Below are 20835 nucleotides of genomic sequence, written 5' to 3' on the forward strand. Positions count from 1 at the left end.
ACTGGGAGAAAAGAGGTTTAATTGGCTCAGAGTTCTGCAGGATGTGCAGGAAGCATGATGCTGGGACCTGCTCGGTTTCTGGGGGGCCTCAGCAAACTTACAATCATGGCAGAAGGCAATGGGGGAGTGAGATGACTCACATGGTAGGAGCAGGAGCAAGAAATGAAGGGGGGAGATGCCCCACACTTTTAAACAACCAGATCTCATGATAACTCACTGTCACTAGAACAGCACCAGAGGGATGTTGCTAAACCATTCGTGAAGCACTGCCTTTATGATTCAGCCACCTCTGACCAGTCCTCACCTCCAGTATTGAGGTCTATACTTGAACATAAGACTTGGGTGTGGACACAGATTCAAACTATATAATTCTGCCACCAGTCCCTCCAGACCTCATGTACTTCTTACATTGCAAAATTCAACAATGCCTTCCCAACAGTCCCTCAAAGTCTTAACTCATTCCAGCATTAACTCAAAAGTCCAGAGTCTCATCTGAGACAAGGCTGCTCCCTTCCACCTGTGAGCCTGTAAAATAAAAAATAAGTTTGTTACTTTGATGATACAATGCAGGTATAGGCATTGAGTAAATACTCCTGTTCCAATAGGGAGAAATTGGCCAAAGGAAAGGGGCTATAGCTACCATGTAAGTTCAAAACCCAGCAGGGCAGTCATTTAATCTTAAGATGCCAAAATTGTCTCCCTTGACTCCATGTTCCACATCTAGGGCACTCTCATTCAAGACATGGGCTTCCAAAGCCCTGGGTGGCTCCATCTTTGTGGCTTTGCAGTACTTAGCTCCTGTAGCTGCTCTGATGGGCAGGCATTGAGTGCCTGCAGCTTTTTCTGGTGCAGGGTTCAGCCTGTCAATGGATCTACCATTCTGGGGTTTAGAGGTCAGTGGCCCTTTTCTGATAGCTCCACTAGGCAGTGCTCCAGTATTGACTGTGTGTATGGGCTCCAACCTCATATTTCTCCTTCACACTGCCTTAGTAGAGGTTCTCCATGAGGGCTCTGCCCCTGCAGCAGGCTCCTGCCTGGACATCCAGGCTTTTCCATACATTCTCTGAAATCTAGGCAGAGGCTTCCTGTCTTCAACTCTTTTGCTCTGTGTACCTGCAGGCTTAACACCCCATGGAAGCCATCAAGTCTTAGGGCTTGCACCCTCTGAAGCAGTGACCTGAGCTGTACCTGGGTCCCTTTGAGCCATGGCCAGAGGTAGAGTGACTGGGATCCAGGGAGTAGTATCCTAAGCAGCAGGTCTTGGGCCTGCCACAGGAAACCATTCAATCCTCCTGAGTTTCCTGGCCTATGATGGGAGAGGTTGCCACAAATGTCCCCAAGATGCCTTCGACGCCTTTTCCCCATTGTCTTGGCTATTAGCACTTGGCAGCCTACTGGAATTCCTCTCCTGAAAATAAACTTTTCTTTTCTACCACATGGTCAGGATGCAAATATTCTAAGCTTTTATGCTCTGCCTCCCCTTTAAATATAAGTTTCAACTTCAGGTTATTTCTTTTCATGCATATGACCATAGGCTATCAGAAACAGCCAGGCCACATCTTGAGCGCTTTGCTGTTTAGAAATTTTTTTCCACCACATATCCTAAAACTGTCAAGTTCAAAGTTCCACAAATCCTCAGCATAGGGGCAGAATGCAGCCAAGTTGTTTGCTAAGGCGTAACAAGAGTCACCTTTATTCCAGTTCCCAATAAGTTTCTCATTTTTATTTGAGTCTTCCTCAGGCTAGACTTCACTGCCCATATCACTACTAACATTTTGGTCATAACCATTCAAACAGTCTCTAGGAAGTTTGAAACTTTCCCGCATCTTCCTGTCTTCTTTTGAGTCCATCAAACTCTTCCAACCTTTGCCTGTTACCTAGTTCCAATGTCACTTCTACATTTTCAGCTATCTTTATAGCAATGTCTCACTCCTCAGTAGCAGTTTTTTATATTCTCACACTGCTGTGAATAAATGTTTGAAATTGGGTAATTTATAAAGAAAGGAGGATTAATAGGCTCACAGTTCCCCAGGCTTTACAGGAGGCATGATCCTGGCATCTGCTCAGCTTCTGGGGAGGCCTCAGGAAGCTTACAGTCATGGCAGAAGGCAAAGACAGAGCGAGGTGGTTCACCTGGTGGGAGCAGGAGCCAGAGAGAGAGGGAGAAATGTTAGGCACTTTTAAACAACCAGCTCTCATGATAACTCACTCACTGTCACAAGAAGAGTACCGAGGAGATGTTGCTAAATCATTCATGAAGGACCACCCTCATGATCCAATAACCTCCCATCAGGCTCCACCTCCATCATTGGATATTACAATTCAACATGAGATTTGGGCAGGGATGTGAATCCAAACCACCTCACTTGGCAATTATAGTACTTTTGGCTTTAGGTTAGTTTGTAGGAGGGTATTTTAGAATTGTAAATGAGTAGAATATACAGCTCGGTCTTAATAATTTGATGTTTTCTAGTCATTGTATTGACGTACATCTGTATATTCAGAAGCCCAAATGGTAGATACTGGCATGGGCTTTCTCTCTCAATTGTAGATGTTACGGTTATTAATTTCTAAAGTTTACTCTTCCAATATTTTGTGCCCCTCACTTGACATAGACTACTATTTTGTGTGAAGAGTGTTACAGCTCTTTCAAAGGTGTTCTATAGGATAAAAGGAACCAGACAGTATGGATGGCTTGACCTACCCATGTACCTCAGGCTTTAGGGATTAACTAAGTACTAGAGGACCTAGGAAGAGAAAAATAAGTTGTTTCTGTCTGTAGTATCACAAATCAATTAAACAACTCTATGTATTGTTAATATTAAATCTTGCTAGTGAGACAGTTGTTGAAGGAGTCTGTAGAATGTTAAGCAAATGCTAGACTAGCCAGATAAATTTATTATTTGGATGGCATTCCTGTTCGCTTATGATACACAGCCATGGTGAAGGCTGTTTTGTGATAACTTTATTGATTCTGTATAAAGTACTGATACCAAAACATATTTGTTGAACATGCATTTATTTTAGTTTTTTATGTAGCACTCAGCTTCCTGCTGGGATTTCCAGGGTGCCTAAGGCTCCCTTGGTGCTGACATTTCTGATTTCCCGGGAGGCTGGAAGGATGTCTTCGACTCAGCCCTCATGAGCTGGGGAACTTGAAGGAAGTGAGGATCATGGGGGGGATGACAAGGAATGGCCCAGCACACCCAGGGAGCCCAGCAGGAATCCTGCTAGAGAGTCTCAGAGACTCCTGCTGGGTGCAGAAGGCTGCTGCTGCTTAGAAATCTCTCAGTCCTCTGCTGGGTGTGGTGGCTTATGCCCGTTATCCCAGCACTTTGGGAAGCCAAGGCGGGTGTATCACTTGAAATCACGAGTTTGAGACCAGCCTGGCCAACATGGTGAAAATCCATCTCTACTAAAATACAAAAAAAAATGAAGAATTAGCAGAGCATGGTGGCACATGCCTGTATCCCCAGATACTCAGGAGGCTGAGGCGGGAGAATTGCCTCAACCCAGGAGGCGGAAGTTGCAGTGAGCTGAGATCACAGCACTGCATTCCAGCCTGGGTGACGGAGATTCTATCTCAGAAAAAAAAAAAAAAAAAGAAAAAAATATTTCAGTCCTCTAAGAAATGAAATCAGTGCTCCTAAATTTTATCTTAACCCTACTTTTGATCACAGACCTTTGTGAATCTTACGAATGGGTGCTTTTCTCAGAAGAGTGCCTCCATGCAAATTTAGCATTCAATTTCAGGGCTTGAATTCCTTTGAGGGTACTCTTATTTTAGGTAAACTGTCTTCAAGTACACGTTTTCTTCCTTTTGCAGGTTTCACTTAAAATTATAACAAAAATCATATTTTCTGTTTGCAAAGTGCTTTCCAGTTTATGGAGCCATTTTGTAGACATGTTTTGACCCCTGTCCCCAGTCCTATCAATTGAGAGTATTATTCTCACTTGGCAGATGAGGTGACTGAAGCTCAGCAGCAGAATGTAAGAATTTGCCCAAGTCAGTGAGTGGTCCTTGGGATTTGGAGTCAGATCCACCAGACCTTTGTCCATATGTCCTAACATTACCTGAACAGTGAAAAAGGAAATCTGGCAAGCAAAAATAAGATTGCCTCCCACATTGAGAAGAATGATTGAGAAATCCTAAATGAATGTCAGGTTTCAAACATAAATTATTTACTTAACAGCCATTTCACCTTGCAACATAAGGCAACCTTGGATGTGTCTGTTGAGGATGCCACTGTTCTGTTGCTGGTTACTTATATTCATAAACAACTGAGAGCTCCTTCTATCTTATCTTAACCTGGACCACAGGTATCAAATGGCCAAGAAGAGCATCAGATGGAAACAATGTAAAATGCTGTTTTTCTTAGTTGGCATAAGGACTTCTGGGGCCTCTTCACACCAGCACACACTGAAGTCAGGTGCTGCTCGTGTTGGAACCACTTGGTAGGCTCGTGGTTTTCTCTTTTTTAATCTTTTTTATTTAAGTTGTACTATCTTCGGCGACTAGATCAGAAGAGTAACTGTTTATTTTAGTATGTGTCTTAAAGCTGCAATGCATGTATTAAATGTACAGAATGCCTCTTTTAAAAATGTGTTGCTGGAAAGGCCAAGCTGCAGACAGTTACCAGAATGACAGTGTGGCCTTGCATTCCCCACGGAGTACATTTGAGGGCTGCCATGAGGCGTCCCAGCTTACATTGCGTTGATGATGCACAGAAAGAAAAGCAACCTCAGACCTGGATTCTCATTCCACTTAGGGCTTTATAGACCATCATCTATTACACAGAAGAGAATGGGCCATAAGCGTGATGTTCACTGTCATAGGATATACTTAAATTAAGAGATACTCTTTTGTACCAATTAGCGTGCACCATGTACTTTGAATTTGTTTTTGACAATTCCTTTCAATGTCCTTTAATCTTTTTTAATTATAAGAATAATCCATACTTGTAACAACATGGAATTCTCCAAATCGATAATTAATGTTTTATCCTTTGCTCTGCCAGCTCAACCTCCTGCCCTACCATAATTTGAGAAAACCAACAATAATATTTCCCTTGTTTCAGACTGCCAACCTTAGTAACTTAATGTTATCTTTTTCTTCTTTTACACGTAAACATTTAGTCATACACATATGTGGATTTCTTACGTATTTTTCAAAAATCAGTTGATAGTAAGGTTAGTAGATCCTTATTTTTTTTAATTATAGTTTTAGACCTCACTCCAGGTCAGTGCATGCAAATAAATCTATTTTAATAATTGAATAGCATTTCATAGTATGGCTATAGCATATTATTCTGTTTATCACCTGGTAATGAAATTTCTGGTTTGTTTCCAATGTTTAGTTATTGCAGACACTGTCTATTGCAATATGAGCATTTTATAGGCCTTATGATCATTTTTCACTCAGTAAAGTGTGTTACTAAAGAAGTGAAAAAGTAGGAACTTTCCAGAGTCAGCCATTTGTCTGTAATCATATACTTCTATAATTAGTAGCCTAGCACATCATAATGAGAATCATGGAGACTTATGTGTAGAATCTTTGTCTATGTAGGAGAGTCCCTAAATGTAGCTTTTATTTTGTATTGGAATCATTCGTGGTTAGCTTCCATGTGAGGATTCACCGCAGAGCAGAGGTGATCTTCCAGCTGTTACTATGCCCCATCTCGATCCCTTCTGAGCAAATCAATTACTTGGGTTTGGGCAAATCTAGTATAGTAATGATGGACTATACCCAATTAGCCACATTTTTTTTTTTTTAAGTTTTACCTTGTTAGACTGTAATCTTAGATATTATGAGTGAACGAGAGAGCCTGGCTTTTGGAGTGCATTAATTAAAAAGCTCTCTGCAGTATTATTTTGAAATTAGGAAGGGAGGGAATGCTACTTTGATGATGTGAAAAATTTGCCCAGATCGCCTCGATTGCTTACTATATGATAAATGATGCTGCTAGCCACATGTTTCAGGATTTTGAATGCTCAGGACGAATTCTTACAGTGTGATTATGGAAACAACCAATTTCCAGAAGTGAAAATGAGCATGCTTATTAATGGGGCTGCAATTGCCTATTGCATTCAATCACATTTATAACGAGCAAGGAAAATGAATGTTTCGCGTGATTTAGTGTTTACACAATTGCAGTTGCATGGCGAAGCTTGCTGTATTAGAGGCTTTGGAAAGAAGCATATGTGGTCCTTTTGCAGGTAATAAAATGGAAAATCCAATTTGCAATTGCAGAATAAGCCTCTGAGTGATATACGATCTTCATAGCAGCATCGGTCAGAGGGTCACTGCTAATCACGACGCTGCCTGGCTTCCCCAGTGGCCTGCGCCTTCCGACTGAGGAGTGAGCAAAGTGAATCTGTGTCTGGGAGCCAGCCAGCGTGTCTGCAGATGCACCACTTTCTAGCTTATTAGATCCTCTTTGTCACAGTGCTTAATCCTGCTGCCTGATCCTTGTTAGAACACCACCAGAGCACCGCTCAGCCTTCTAATAAAGGGGATGGGTGAGCGCTCCTAACCCAACGCACTGAAGCGTGCAGCGTCAGGGCGATTACAGGCTGACTGACAGCAGGGTGAGATGCTTCCTGCATGTTATTACTTAAAAGGGAACCTACCTCCGACAGCTGACAGACGAGCTCTGCTGAGGCAATCGTAACTTGTTGCTAGGCCAATATGAGTCGGGTGTCATCTTTTCACACAGTATAATGGCCAGCTTTACTCTAATTATATTAACCCTCTTCTGAAATTGCTTCATCCCCGACTGGTGCGGAGTGAGGCAAGAGAACCAAGAGACAAATCACTTGCTGGGAGGATTGCAGCGCTACGGAAACAGGTATTGTGTTATCCACTGGTGACATTAAGTTGAAAACAAAGCAAGCCTACCCTATCACAGCAAGTTCCGGTTCTAACTCCGAAGAGACATTGCTCCCTTTGGCTCGCAGTCTCCATCTCTGTCATTTATAATAGTTTCTTCCTTTAAGATTTGCCATGGACATTATACCTGGTTTTCATGGCTCTTTGTTAAAAAAGAAAGAATGACATCAAACAAGAAGCTTTTTTCTTTTCTTTTTTCTCCCCAGTGAACCCGAATCATTCTTTTCTGTTAGGCTCCTACGTTCATGTAGCTTTATGAAGCACTTGTGAATTTCATTTAGTAGCATTGCTTGTTACTGAAGTAAGGAAATGAGGGTGGGGAGGGTAAACCAGTCATCTGTTCCTACTTTCCCACTCCCATCCCAACTAAAATGTGCAGATGGGTTGAAAGTGATATAAGTGAAGATGATCACAAATAGCCTATGGTCCTTTCTGTTAACGGTGACTTGCAGACATCAGCGTGTGACTCCTTTTCCCTGAAGGGAGTATGTCTAGCTCGCATCCAGTGTCTCCTCTGTGCTCCAGTTAGCAGCCGTCATTAGCAATCTGTGATGCCTCTGCTGTCTCCACTGACAGCGCCTAAATAGAGACATCACTTGGGATTGACAGATCTCCAGGGGGTTGCGGGCTTCAGACAAAAGGGCCCAGGGAACATAGCTGACCTTTCTTGGCATTATTCCCCTTCCATGAGTGGCAGTCAGGGAGCATAGAACTCCAGTACATGATTTTCTGCAGATTACCACTGAAAAGACTGCATACTTAGTAAGATGGCTGTTAATAAGTTAACAAGAGGCTGCGTGGGTACCAGAGTGGGTTTGCGGGCCGTTGGTAGTAGAACGCAGGTGCTTCTTTCCTGCAGATATATGTACCTATTCCTTAGGTTCAAGGATGGGCCTTTAAAACTGGCTTTGCTGATAACATACCTTCAGTTTCGGATGATCGGGGCAGGGCTTGAGACTCGGCAGAAGGCAGCTTGTGGTGCAGGCAGGAAAAGAAGAGTCTATTCTTCTCTCTGCCCCATGCAAGTCATCCAAGGGCAAATTTGTAATAGCTGAGGCTTGTCTGTGTTGTCCTTCCTGGATCCTTTCCCCGCTTCACGTTGTTCTCATGCTGGTCAAGGGCCCTGAAAATACCGTGTGGCGAGAAATGCTCTGTGCTGAAATGTAGCTGACTTTACTCCTCTTCTCACTCTTACCAAAGTAAAAAAAAAAAAAAAAAGATAATTGTTCCTGCAATTCCCGTCTGAACCAGAGGTTAAAAGCAAAGCAGTTGTGTAAATGCAAAAACTCTGGACGCTTCTTCAACAGAATAAAATTCTACCACCTAGAAGTGCCAAATAGATTTTTCATTGGGATAACCAATTTTCAGGAAGAAGGAAAGATATTTAGGGCAAAATGCTCACTACCAATTGAATCCCATTAGCTTAGGAATTCGTTTCTGTCGTATTCCATAAATACGCAATTTATGCTTTTCATGGCTTCTGCTTTTTTTGTCATCCACTTTGCAATACACATATTTTTTTCTTTTTCTTTTTTTCTTTCTTTCTTTTTTTTTAGACAGAGTCGTGCTCTTTTGCCCAGCCTGCAGTGCAGAGGCGCCATCTCGGCTCATTGCAGCCTCTGCCTCTCGGGTTCAAGCAGTTCTCCTGCCTCATCTTCCCGAGTGGCTGGGACTACAGGCGGGCACCACTGCACTCTGCTAATTTTTGTATTTTTAGCAGAGATGGGGTTTTGCCATGTTGGCCAGGCTGATCTCGAACTCCTGACCTCAAGTGATCCACCCACTTCAGCCTCCCAAAGTGCTGGGATTATAGGCATAAGCCACTGCGCCTAGCCAAGAACACACATATTTTTTCCATACACCTCAAATTAATTTTTTTCATAGTTGATTCCATACTGATGTCTGTGGGCAGAGATTAGAGACAGGAAGATGACAAGAGGTAAGCATAGTTTGTTTCTCAGGTGAATGTTTAAAGAGAGACGGGTTGCGCTCTAGCACTGCCATCCCCAACCGGTAAGTGCATTGCTGCACGGTGGTCACTGTTGGCAGATTGGTGATCCCTTCCCTTAGTGGCCCCGCCTCCTAAGCACGACGGGCAACTTACCATTGTGCACATAAAACATGACACGTCAGAAACAAACTTGTTTTTAAATGGATGGCTTCTTTCCAGAAATGTATATTATATTCATTTTTAGTAAAAGGGAAGATTGGAGAAAAGGAATTCATGAAGCAATTATATGTAAGACAAGATACATCGAATGCAGCAAATGAGATTTTAAGAGGAAATGAAAATTATAGAGAAAAGTAAACAAGAGGTCAGTTTCATTGTTGGGACTCTTAAAAACCATCTCCCTGCCGGGCGCGGTGGCTCAAGCCTGTAATCCCAGCACTTTGGGAGGCCGAGGCGGGTGAATCACGAGGTCAAGAGATCGAGACCATCCTGGTCAACATGGTGAAACCTCGTCTCTACTAAAAATACAAAAAATTAGCTGGGCATGGTGGCGCATGCCTGTAATCCCAGCTACTCAGGAGGCCGAGGCAGGAGAATTGCCTGAACCCAGGAGGCGGAGGTTGCAGTGAGCCGAGATCGCGCCATTGCACTCCAGCCTGGGTAACAAGAGCGAAACTCCGTCTCAAAAAAAAAACCATCTCCCTACATAAAGATAAAAAACAAAGATCAATAGCAGCCCCTTCCCAACAAGATCAAACCCAGGTGAGATACTCAGCTAAGCAGAATGCATACCACCCCTGGGTTTTCATTTGCCCTCGGCAGCTTTCTGACTCATGGTTTAGAGAATCAAGCTCATTAATTTCCCAAGTGACTTAGTATCTGACTAAATGTTTAAGCATTAAGATGAGGAAATTGACAGTATTGATAATCTTGGAGAGAAATGGATCTGCTTATTTTTATACTGAGGGCCAACAAATTCTTTGTAGCTTTGGAAACATGAATTACTCTCTCTTAATATTTAGTAGTATCTATTTTCTTTAAAAAGATTCTGTGAAATTGTGGTCATTTTTCTTTTCTTTGTTTTTCTGAATAGTTGCAAGTTCATATAACAAAAAAGAAAGATTCAAATTATCTATTATTTTGTTTTAAGAAGCAATATTGGATTATCTTCCCGATAAAAAAAAATGTCATTTATCCTTTCATTTTCAAAGCTCAGATCAGCTGGGAAATTACTTGCTTTATGCTATACTTGCATCCCAGAATATGTTTTCGTTGTCCTGAGTTACCACCTATGAAAACATAGACAGTAGAGCCTTGGAACAGCACGTAACTTCGGTTGTGTCTTAGAATCATTGCTGTATCTCTAGATTTAAACAGTCCCAGGCTGTGGACAAGAAGTCTCAAAATTCATTTCCTCCATAGGACTTTTAGGGACAGAGCTTCGCATACATCCCTGCTTCCTAACTTCTCTTTCCGTTTCTCGCTTTCATAGGCTAGTGCATTTTAGGAAGTTCTTTCACACATTGCCTTTTGCATTTTTGAATATATCAAAAAAAAAACAAAAAAAAAACAAAAACAGAGTTAACTGGTCATCAACAGAGGGTATCCAGATGAAGGGTGCCTGCAGGCTTTTTTAGGCTACCTTCATTAACTCAACCTTATCTAGACTGATGTGTACCCTGACGACCTCAGCAGACACTGTAGAAGGAATATGAGATTGTGGGTCAGGTTGAAATCTTCACGCTGGCTTTGTCTGATCTTGGGTGTAGTAGTTAATTTCCTTAAGTTTCCATTTCTTCACCTATAAAGTTAATACTAATATCTGACCTTAGGGATTGCAGGAGAATGAAATGAGGAAATGATTTTAAATGGTAATTTATAAACTGATCAGAGCTAAACAAATGTTACTCTTTATCACTACTATGTTAACGAGATTCATTTAGGGCTGATTCCTAGATGTGGTTTTGCTCTTATACTTGAGTAATGCAACAATTTGACTTGGGTAATATCCCTGTCTTTCTCCATTCACATGCTATCTTGATTGATGAAAAAAGTGATGTTGATCAGATTGGGCTTAGATCAGACAGGACAAGGCATGATGCGTACTGACATTGTCAGGACAGAATTTCAGGTGATTTTCATGTTATCACTTCTCTTAATCGTGAAAAAGTCATTTTTGTCTCTGCAGCAAATACCTCCTTCCCTCCACTTCCTTTTTCCATCTGTCTTCTTTCTTCCTTCCTTTGTTCTTAATTTCCTGGGCCAAGGTACTGTCATGACTGTATACCTGTGATGACTTGGGTTAAGAAATTTAAAAGACATCAGATGATCCAAAAGGTACTTAAGGTTGGCTGTGATTACTGAGAAGGACTTCTTAGACCTGGTCTGTTTTGAATGAAGTGACCTTCACATTTTTTTTTTCTTTATCTTTTCAGGAAACTTGGATTTAACTGGTCAGAAGCAGGTATTCAAAGCCGAGAACAATCCCTGGGTGACCCCCATTGCCGACCAGTTCCAGCTTGGAGTGTCCCACGTTTTTGAGTATATCCGTTCTGAAACATACAAATAGTAAGTAGACTCTAATTTTCTGAAATAGTAGACTGTGATTTTATAGTATTTATAATTATGCCTTTAAAAAATTATCATGTGACAGTTAACACATAGCATTTTAAAAAGTTTTATTAAAAACTGCATGTCAGCCAGGCATGGTATGGCTGTTAACACATAACATTTTTAAAAGTTTTATTAAAAACTGCATGTCAGCCAGGCATGGTGTGGCTCATACCTGTAATCCTAGCCTTTGGAGAAGTTGAGGCTGAAGGATTGCTTGAACCCAGGAGTTTGAGACCAGCCTGGGCAACAAAGCAAGACCCCGTCTCTACAAAATAAAAAGAAAAATAAATGATCCAGGCATGGTAGTGCATGCTTGTTGTTGAAGCTATTCAGGAGCCTGAGTTGGGAGGATCACTTGAGCCCAGGAGATTGAGACTGCACTGAGCCATGACCATGCCCTGCACTCGAGCCTGGGTGAGAAAGCAAGACCCTTTCTCAAAAGAAAAAAGCAGAAACAAGAAAAAACAGCATGTGGTCATTGTCTCTATTTGTACATTGTTTTTCACTGACGTTTTCAAGGGGATTTATACCAATTTTCTTTGGAGAATTTTTGAGGTATTAAATTAGTTGAATATTCATGGCACTAAGGGAATTCACCATTCAGATCAGAACATATTTTTTTTTCTTCTGTGAATGCAAAGAATTACAAGTGTTCTGAACAAAATTGTTAAGCAGTTTATTTATAAAATCAGCAGAGAGTACTAGCATGCGTCATTCTATTATAGAGAAGCTTTTACTCTAGTGAGATGATCATCTCTTAGAGAGAAGGAAAAGGCTGGAGAGGAGGCGGAATCTGCCAGCTTAAAGTCACAGCATCAAAATTCCTCAACTCCTCACTTCAGGTGAAGGGAGTCTGTGCAAAACTGTCCAAAAAACCTCACTATTCCTGCGTCGTTGTCTTCCGTGTGTTGAGGTTGAAAGGAACTCTGCCACTTCCACCTGCTTCTGTTGTTATATCTATCATCATTATTTTCCTACCTTATCCCAGCCCCCTACCTGCAAAACAGACTATCATTTATCACAATGCTTGCCTGACCCCAAATGCTGAGATCTAGTATAGTTTTAAGCATCTACAAAAAAGACGAAAACATCCTTAGTCAAATGTAATCTGTTTTTGTGTCTGGCATCAACTTTTTAAATTTAATTTTTATGTGTTTATTTATTTTGAGACGGAGTATCGCTCTGTCACCAGGCTAGAGTGCAGTGGCGTGATCTTGGCTCACTGCAACCTCCTTCTCCCAGGTTCAAGTGATTGCCTTGCCTCAGCCTCCTGAGTAGCTGGGACCACAGGCGCGCACCACCACGCCTGGCTAATTTTTTGCATTTTAGCAGAGATGGGGTTTCACCATATTGGCCAGGCTGGTCTCCAACTCCTGACCTCGGGTGATCCACCTGCCTCAGCTTCCCAAAGTGATGGGATTACAGGTATGAGCCACTGTGCCCGGCCTTATTTTTATTTTTTTTAAGAGATGGGGTCTCGCTGTATTACTGGGCTGGAGTACGGTGGCACAGTCACAACTCACTGAAGCCTCAAGCTCCTGGGCTCAGGCAGTTTTTCCACCTCAGCCTCCCAAGTAGCTGGAACTGCAGGCATACACCGCCATGCCCAGCTATTTTATTTACTTTTTGTAAAGACAGAATCTCCCTATGTTGCCCAGGCTGGTCTCTGGTGTCAAGCAGTCCTACCGCTTTGGTCTTCCAAAGTGCGGGGATTACAGTTGTGAGCCACCATGTCCAGCCTGGCACCAACTTTTGAGAATTTAACATTCCAACTATTGGAAGAAAAGTAGAAGATCACTAAAGGTCACAGTTAAGAGTTTCATTTCTTTTATTTTTTTTTTTTTTTTTGCTATCAGAAATATGTCACACACCCAGTAGAACCCTCTGTGAATCTGTGCCAGGCCAGTGGGTTGGGATCGATTGGCAGGACAGAGCCTTTGCCTAGAAATGGCTGGCTGTGTTTCTGTAGTCTTTCAGCCTGAGCGCCACGCTGCTGGTCAGACATTCATGGCTTGCTGTGTTCATGTTTCCACCAGACAGAAACAGAGAAGACAAGCTGTAAAGAATAGTGTGGCTGGCCCAAGCATGGTTGCTCATACCTGTAACCCCAACACTTTGGGGAGCCAAGGCATGTGGATCACCTGAGGTCAGGAGTTCGAGATCAGTCTGGCCAACATGGTGAAACTAAAAATACAAAAATTAGCAGGGCATGGTGGAGGGGCACCTGTATTCCTGGCTACCCAGGAGGATGAGGCACAAGAATCACTTGAGCCTGGAAGGCAGAGGTTGCAGTGAGCTGAGATCCTGCCACTGTACTCCAGCCTGGGCAACAGAGCGAGACTCCATCTCAAAAAAAAAAAAGAAAAAAGAGAAAAGAACAATGGACTTAAAACTAAATACACTGAAATTGCCAAAACAATACCATATCCTCCTATATAAAAGCAACGTAAAGCATGGTTTAGATTACTTTAGACAACACTGTGACACTTACAATTTAAGTCTAAAGACTTACCTTAAGGATAAAATGAGACAGGTATAGGATGTGTATTAATTGTTTCAAAAGCCACGTGGATATGTACAGTTATTACAGATTCAATCATTTTTTAAAAAACAATAAAGCTCACCCTTGGAAATTAGTTAATTATGAAAACGTGTGAAAATATAGTCACGAATTAGCAGATGATTGTTTATCTTGTTCCTTTTAAATTGTTCATCATTGCTATCATGCGTTTTAGATGGGGCTCTAATTTTTCCTTAGTAAATAGAAAAGTATTTAGAGCTTGGTTTGTACAGTATCTTGAAAAAAGTCATTCTAATATGATAGTATACAGAAAAATACATGAACAAACTCCTAGTCATCCAGAATTGGAGGAAGTTACCTGTTTATTATTCTGGTTAACAATTTTTCATTTTCTATAGTTCCGTTTATAATTTATAGAGGATGAGAAAATGTTGCATATGAGAGTGCTTTTAATTTAAAAGATTAAATTGTGATTTTATGGATTTTATATTACCTCAAAGTCATTATTAGGCAATTAATCACCATTATGCACTATTACAGACTATTTTAATTTATTTGAATGTGGTTAGGATTCTGGATAAATGAGAGGTATCTATAACATAATAGGTGAATCTGTTCCTATCTGTCTCATTAGCAATGGGGAGTTAGGATCGTCCAAGCAGTGCGTCTACTAGCTTGCTTTTTCTGTGTGATTTCCTCATGGAGCCCTGGATTACTTTTTATGCAGTTGAGTCAGCATTAAAAAGCTTCAGTAGGCTGGGTGTGGTGGCTCATGCCTATCATCCCAGCACTTTGGGAGGCCGAGGTGGTGAATCACTTGAGGCCAGGAGTTCAAGACCAGCCTAGCCAACATGGTAAAACCCCGTCTCTACTCAAAATACAAAAATTAGCCGGGTGTGGTGGCAGGTGCGTGTAGTCCCAGCTTCTTGGGAAACTGAGGCAGGAAAATCGCTTGACCCTGGGAGGCAGAGGTTGCAGTGAGTCAAAATGGTGCCACTGCACTCCAGCCTGGGTGACATAGTGAAACTGTGTTTCAAAAAAAAAAAGAAGCTTCAGTAAGCACAAGAGAGCCATTGTCCCCTTTCTAGGGGGACCAGCTGGTTCTGTGATGGCTGCTTTTGGGGCATCTACATGATCCTCTGCTGGGTGGTCACAAGAGACAAACTCCGCTAAGGCAGGGATCTGTCTTGAGTTCTCTTGTCTCCTCCTTGGGAAGGAGAAGAGGGTTGGTTACTTCGTCTGTTTCAGTTTTTTGTCCTCTCATTCTCCTGTAGTAGCTGTCATCACCCCTTTGTCAAACATACTAGCCCAAAACATGGACTGTTAGCTGAATAAGACAATAAATCAAACTCTTAGTCATTTAAAGAAAAAATAACTACAAAAATGCCGCTCTTGTGTTTCGCCAGATTAAGACACACAGATTTTTAGAATTAAGGGCCTCTTTATATGGATAGGTATGTATTGTATTAGTATATCCTCATATAATTGAGCCCAACTCAACTGTTTGAAGCAGCATTTCATAATTAGGGTTTTTAAAAATATTCTATCGAAAAATATTACGCTAATTAGCAGGTACTTGGCTACTTTTTGAAAATGTTTTACATGTGGCAGCCTTCAGGGTGGGCAGTTTATTCGTGATATTCATAGTTTTTTTAAAAAAGCAAATTTCACATTCAGTGCCTTCGTTTTTGATCTTCTCTTCTACAACCTAGTTTCTAATTTTCACTTCTTTGTCTCTTTTGTTTAAGCCGCATACATCTCCTTTTTAAAAAATAATCCTTATATATTAGTGTCTGTCTGTTGCGGATGTGTGTTTCTCTATCTTTAAATTACCATTAAGCATACTTTTGGCTTTTGCTTTAAAATACCTGTGAACCTCCTCCTCCTTCCCTCGCCCCCTTTTTTTCTAACCAGTTAACCCATTACTGAAATGAGAGCAATAAAGAACTAAAAAACTTACCGGAATGTTTTCATTCACGTCCGTGCTTGACTTTCACGGTGACTTTCCTCAGAGTACATCCTCAAGTTCTTCTGAGTCTAGGGCAGAGAAGATGGATGATCTGATTTATAGGCTCTAATGGACTCCAAGAGGAGACATGGATGCTTGAAACAAAACAATGAATTCAGTGTGTCAGCAGAATTAAAATACTGGGGATGACATAGCTTCATGAAGACAGGAACTCGTTCCGTTAAGCAGGAGGGGTGTGGCCGGTAGGACGTTGAGGTATAGTTCTTCAGAGATTGCTCTCTTTGGAGTAACATTTTGGGCATTAATCGTGTCCCATTCATCATTTCTCAGGTGGGAGCTGCTCTCTGTTCATCTTTTGTGCCTTCCACAGGGGCACGTGTTGGGTGGTGTCATTTAGTTGCCGGTTAACATAAAATGATGTGCTTGGTTGGGTCGTTGAAGCTCACGTCCTACACGCTCCTTTGTCTTTTTTAACTGTTGCTGAGTTATACAATCACCTGTTACCTCTTTATTTGATGGTGGTTGTCTCTTTGACCTCTTTTATTTCTGGGAAGCAGAATTATGATGGAATAGTCACCACTTGTGAAGTTTCCAGAGGTAGATTTTTTTTCCACCCTGGGAGGGGCAGTCACGTTGAAGTCAGCATCCTTAGACAAGATTCTTTGTGAAAGAAGGTAACTCACACTTTTCACATTTCCATCAAGGAAGGTGGATAGCAACTGCAAGCCATTTTAAAAGCTGACAGGTTAACTCTTGTCAACAAGTTAACAAAAGAAGCGGTTTGACAAATGTTAGGCTGAAAATGCATCCGTTGAAAAAGGTATTTGGCAAACAGGCGTCATCATGAAAAGCGTAGTTTGCCAAGCCTGGCAGTCCTAAAACCTCATTTCCAACATGGCATCACTCAAAAGATGCTTCCTCGACATTCTGCCTGTCTTTTTCAACTTTCTTTTCTCTCTCCGGAAAAGTTCCCCACTCATTTGTTTTTTCTGTGTTCCGTTTTTTTTTAAATCTTAAATGAAGACCAGCCATACTCTTACTCATGTTAGTTAATAGAAACATTTTAACAAAGCAATCTTTGGTGAATAGTGGGAAACCATGAGAAGAAAGCTGAGAATTCCTTTTTATTAGAAATCTAGCCAAATAAATCATCCTGTTTGATTTATAAGGAAGCATTCTTTTGGCTGTTGTTTTACTTGTGGAATTAAAGCTAAGTAATGTTTTATTTTTCTTCTGCACTCTGTGCAAACCTGTTACAAGCTATAATGGACATAAATGGACTTTATTACAACTACTCTATCCTCTAATGACTGCTGAGTCAGAGGCCGTGAAATTCTTTAAATAATTTCACCCATATAACTGGTGCACCAAAAGGCTAGAGCATTTCAAACCTAATAGGTGAGCCCATTCATTTTAAAACAGCCCTTCGCTACTGAAAATTATCTCAAAGAAAAACTTTATAAACATTACCCGATGAAGTATAAATGGATGCACGAAGCTAGCAGATGGTTTTATAAATATCTTCACAAAGATAGAGGAGAGAGTTAAATTTCCAGGATCTTTCTAGTGGTTAGTAAATTTAGCACAGTGACAATCAGTGTGTAGAACAATGTAGAGTCTTCTTTTCCATTGCTGTATCTGAAAATAGCTCACATTAAGCCACAGAAAAACAATATTTCTGTGTAGTAGACATGAAAATGAAGAACAATTTTTCTTTAAAGCTTTTTGGTTTTTTTGTATTTTTTCTTAGGGACAGAGTGTCACTTTGTCACCCGGGCTGCAGTGCAGTGGCACCATGATAGCTCACTGTAGCCTTGATCTCCAGGGTTTAAGCAATCCCCCTGCCTCAGCTTCCCTAGTAGCTGGGACTACAGGCATACACCACAACCCCTGGCTAATTTTTATTTTAGTTTTTTGTGGAGACGCGGTCATGTTATGTTGCGCAGGCTTGTCTCAAACTCATGGCCTCGAGATTTTCCTACCTCAGCCTCCCAAAGCGCTGAGATTACAAGCATGCACCACCGCACCTGGCTTTTAATATAAAGATTGTTTTCATGTTTTAAAAGTTGACTATGTATTCTGTTCCTGGTGATACATATTTTCTTTATAAATGCTACATATGTATATTCTTTTTCTTTTTTAAAGTTAAAAATGTATTATTACATTTTATCCATAGTACATGATTCCAAGGTTTAGCATCTCTGGACCTATTTGCAAGAAAATATTAACCAGTATTACTAAAAAGTATCATTTAACCAGTATTGCTAAAAAATATCAGAGAAAAGGGAAACTTATATAATATGTTATATTTGGGGTGATATTGTGTCATATCTCTTATTTCATGTTAACTTCAATGACAAAATTAGGTAGCATCACATTTTAAAACACAAACAGCTCCAGAATGTTTATCTTACTGAATAAAAGTAAGCCAATATGTGATACTGACTTTGAGGGTTGGGTGCATGGGCTCATGCCTGTAATCCCAGCACTTTGGAAGGGTGAGGAAGGAGGATTGCTTGAGCCCAAGACCAGCCTGGGCGACATAGTGAGACTTCCTCTGTACAGAAAATGAAAAAAAATTAGTTGGGCATGGTGGCACGTGCCTGTAGTCTCAGCTACTCAGGAGGCTGAGGTGGGAGGATCCCTTGAGCACAGGAGGTAAAGGTTGCAGTGAGCTGAGATCACATTGCACTCCAGCCTCAGTGACAAAGTGAGACTCTGTCTCAAAAAAAAAGTTTTTTTATAATAGACTTTGGATTTTTGGTTTAATTGCTCAACTGTTTCTATATGTGGTCATGAGCTATTAATTACCCTGGTAAATTGATACCTCCCTTTTCAGTATGACAGGAGGAATACAGATAATGTAAGGAAGAATACGTAACAGTGCGTGCTCTCTTCCAAGTGTTTTGATAGATTGCTTAATGTATTTTGCATTTAAAAGGGTTTTTTCTTTCCTGCTTTGTCACTTGGTTAACACTATTACTCATATTACAGGTAGCTAGTATTTTCCCCTTTCTTCATTTTCATAATTTGTTCAATATATGATGTTTTCACAGGCTTTTGAGGCTTTATTTTCCTGTAATTTTATAGCTCATGCAAAATGATTCAGTTTTTTTTAAGTGGAAGGTGCTTCATCCCATTTGATATTTCCAGGACACTTGGATTCTGTGAGTTATAGCTGGGAACTTCCATACCCTAAACCTGTGAAGGTCAAAGGTGAAACTCTACTAGAGCTTAAAAACCAGCTTTAGGAGACAAGCTGTATTTCTGAAGCCATCTAGTAAGACCCCTTTTTATAGGTGTCCTACTCTGGAGTGTTTTTCACTGTGATCTGCAATAGATGCAAATAAAGACTCGGAAAATGTTCCCTCTCATATCCACGTTCCTTTCTCCCCTCCGTCCCCCTGGTCCTCAAATGTGCTCCAGCCTCCAGCACTCTATGCTTGCCCGGGAGCTCTGACTGGACTTTGTAGGCTCAGGTTTGACCAGTGAGAAAAATCTCTATGCCCCTTGCCTTTTGACTCAATACAATTCGCATTTTACTCAGTGACTGGTGCACTTAACTTTGAAGAGTTGTGTATAACTATTAGAGGAGCATAGGGGAAAAAACTGCAGCTGCTGCATCAAAGGGAGAAGGGAGATTTATCCTGAACGTTGCACTACAAAAGGCTTTTACATAGGACTTGAAAGAGTGAAAGGATCTCTGTTTCTCTCTGTCTGTCTCCTCCTCCTCCAGTCCCCTCTTCCCCTGTTCCCTTCTGTATCCCCCTCACTTGATTGTTGACTGTCAAGCCTGCATTTGGCATGCCTTATACAGCCCCTAATGTGCAGCATGATACATTACAATATCAGTTTAAGGTAAATAGAATATAGATAATTTGTCTCACTTGACAGAAGGAAAATAAGTATTATTTTCTGGTGTTTGATAATACACCAGAAAAAAACCCAAAAAACGAAATGTGTCAGGTCACCTTCTTTTCAAGAGGAGCTATTCTGAGCTCCATTTGGGATGCTATTCATTTGATATAATCATATTGAACTATTGGCTGTTGACCTCAATGAAGTGAACTTGGTCAATTCTACATATTGATTATTAACTCCATGGAATCTTAAAAGTTCAATGCTCGATGCTTTCTATTCAGCTAAGACAAATTATTGCCTGCATTTGCTCTTTTTATTTGAGAGATAAATTTAAAAGTGGCGCTTTTATAATTGAACGAAACTGTCTGGTTTCTGATCTCTACACGGTAATATCTTGTTTTATTACATGCTGGTTTCTTTATTGAGCTCTGGTCTCTTCTGGCCGGGCATGGTTGGAGGTTTTGTGGGGTTTTTTAAATTTTTAATTTTTGGCATTTAAGAGTTCTTCTGTGTTGTCAGGTATTTCAGATTAGAATGCAAAATGCTGTGAAAGGAGTTTCAGTCAACTTTATCAGATAACAAACTTCAGTGTGAGTTATATCACAGGCATTTATCAATGCCTCAATGTATTCATCAAGCATTAAGGAAATAACTTTCCATATTTTGTTCTACTGTGTTTGCATATTATGTCACATGTTTATAAGATACTTGATATTTTTTAAAATGCAGTCAAGAAAATATTATTTTCCACTATAATAGTTCTCTCCGAGGCGCGTGAACCAGAGTGGCTCCATCTTGAATAGGAGCTGGGTAAACTGAGGCTGAGACCGGCTAGGCTGCATTCCCAGATGGTTAAGGCATTCTAAGTCACGGGATGAGATAGGAGGTCAGCATAAAATATAGGTCCTGAAGACCTTGCTGATAAAACAGGTTGCAGTAAAGAAGCCAGCTAAATCCCACCAAAACCAAGATGGCGACGAGAGTGAGCTCTGTTCATCCTCACTGCTGCACTCCCACCAGCGCCGGGACAG

At 40.9% G+C, this 20835-nt stretch overlaps 1 protein-coding gene across 2 annotated transcripts in view; it reads left to right on the top strand.

Annotated features, from left to right (window-relative positions):
• Positions 1-20835, top strand: part of RSU1 (Ras suppressor protein 1) — a 231618-nt gene that overhangs the window by 110059 nt on the left and 100724 nt on the right. For both annotated transcript variants that reach the window (XM_012455961.2, XM_064368405.1), the window contains one exon: positions 11276-11408. In XM_012455961.2, coding sequence (XP_012311384.1) covers positions 11276-11408 — 133 coding nt within the window. The remainder of the gene's footprint in view (positions 1-11275; positions 11409-20835) is intronic.

Source organism: Aotus nancymaae, unplaced genomic scaffold (genome assembly GCF_030222135.1).
Source record: "Aotus nancymaae isolate 86718 unplaced genomic scaffold, 86718_ANA_hifiasm-v0.15.2.pri h1tg000077l, whole genome shotgun sequence".
NCBI lineage: Eukaryota > Metazoa > Chordata > Mammalia > Primates > Aotidae > Aotus > Aotus nancymaae.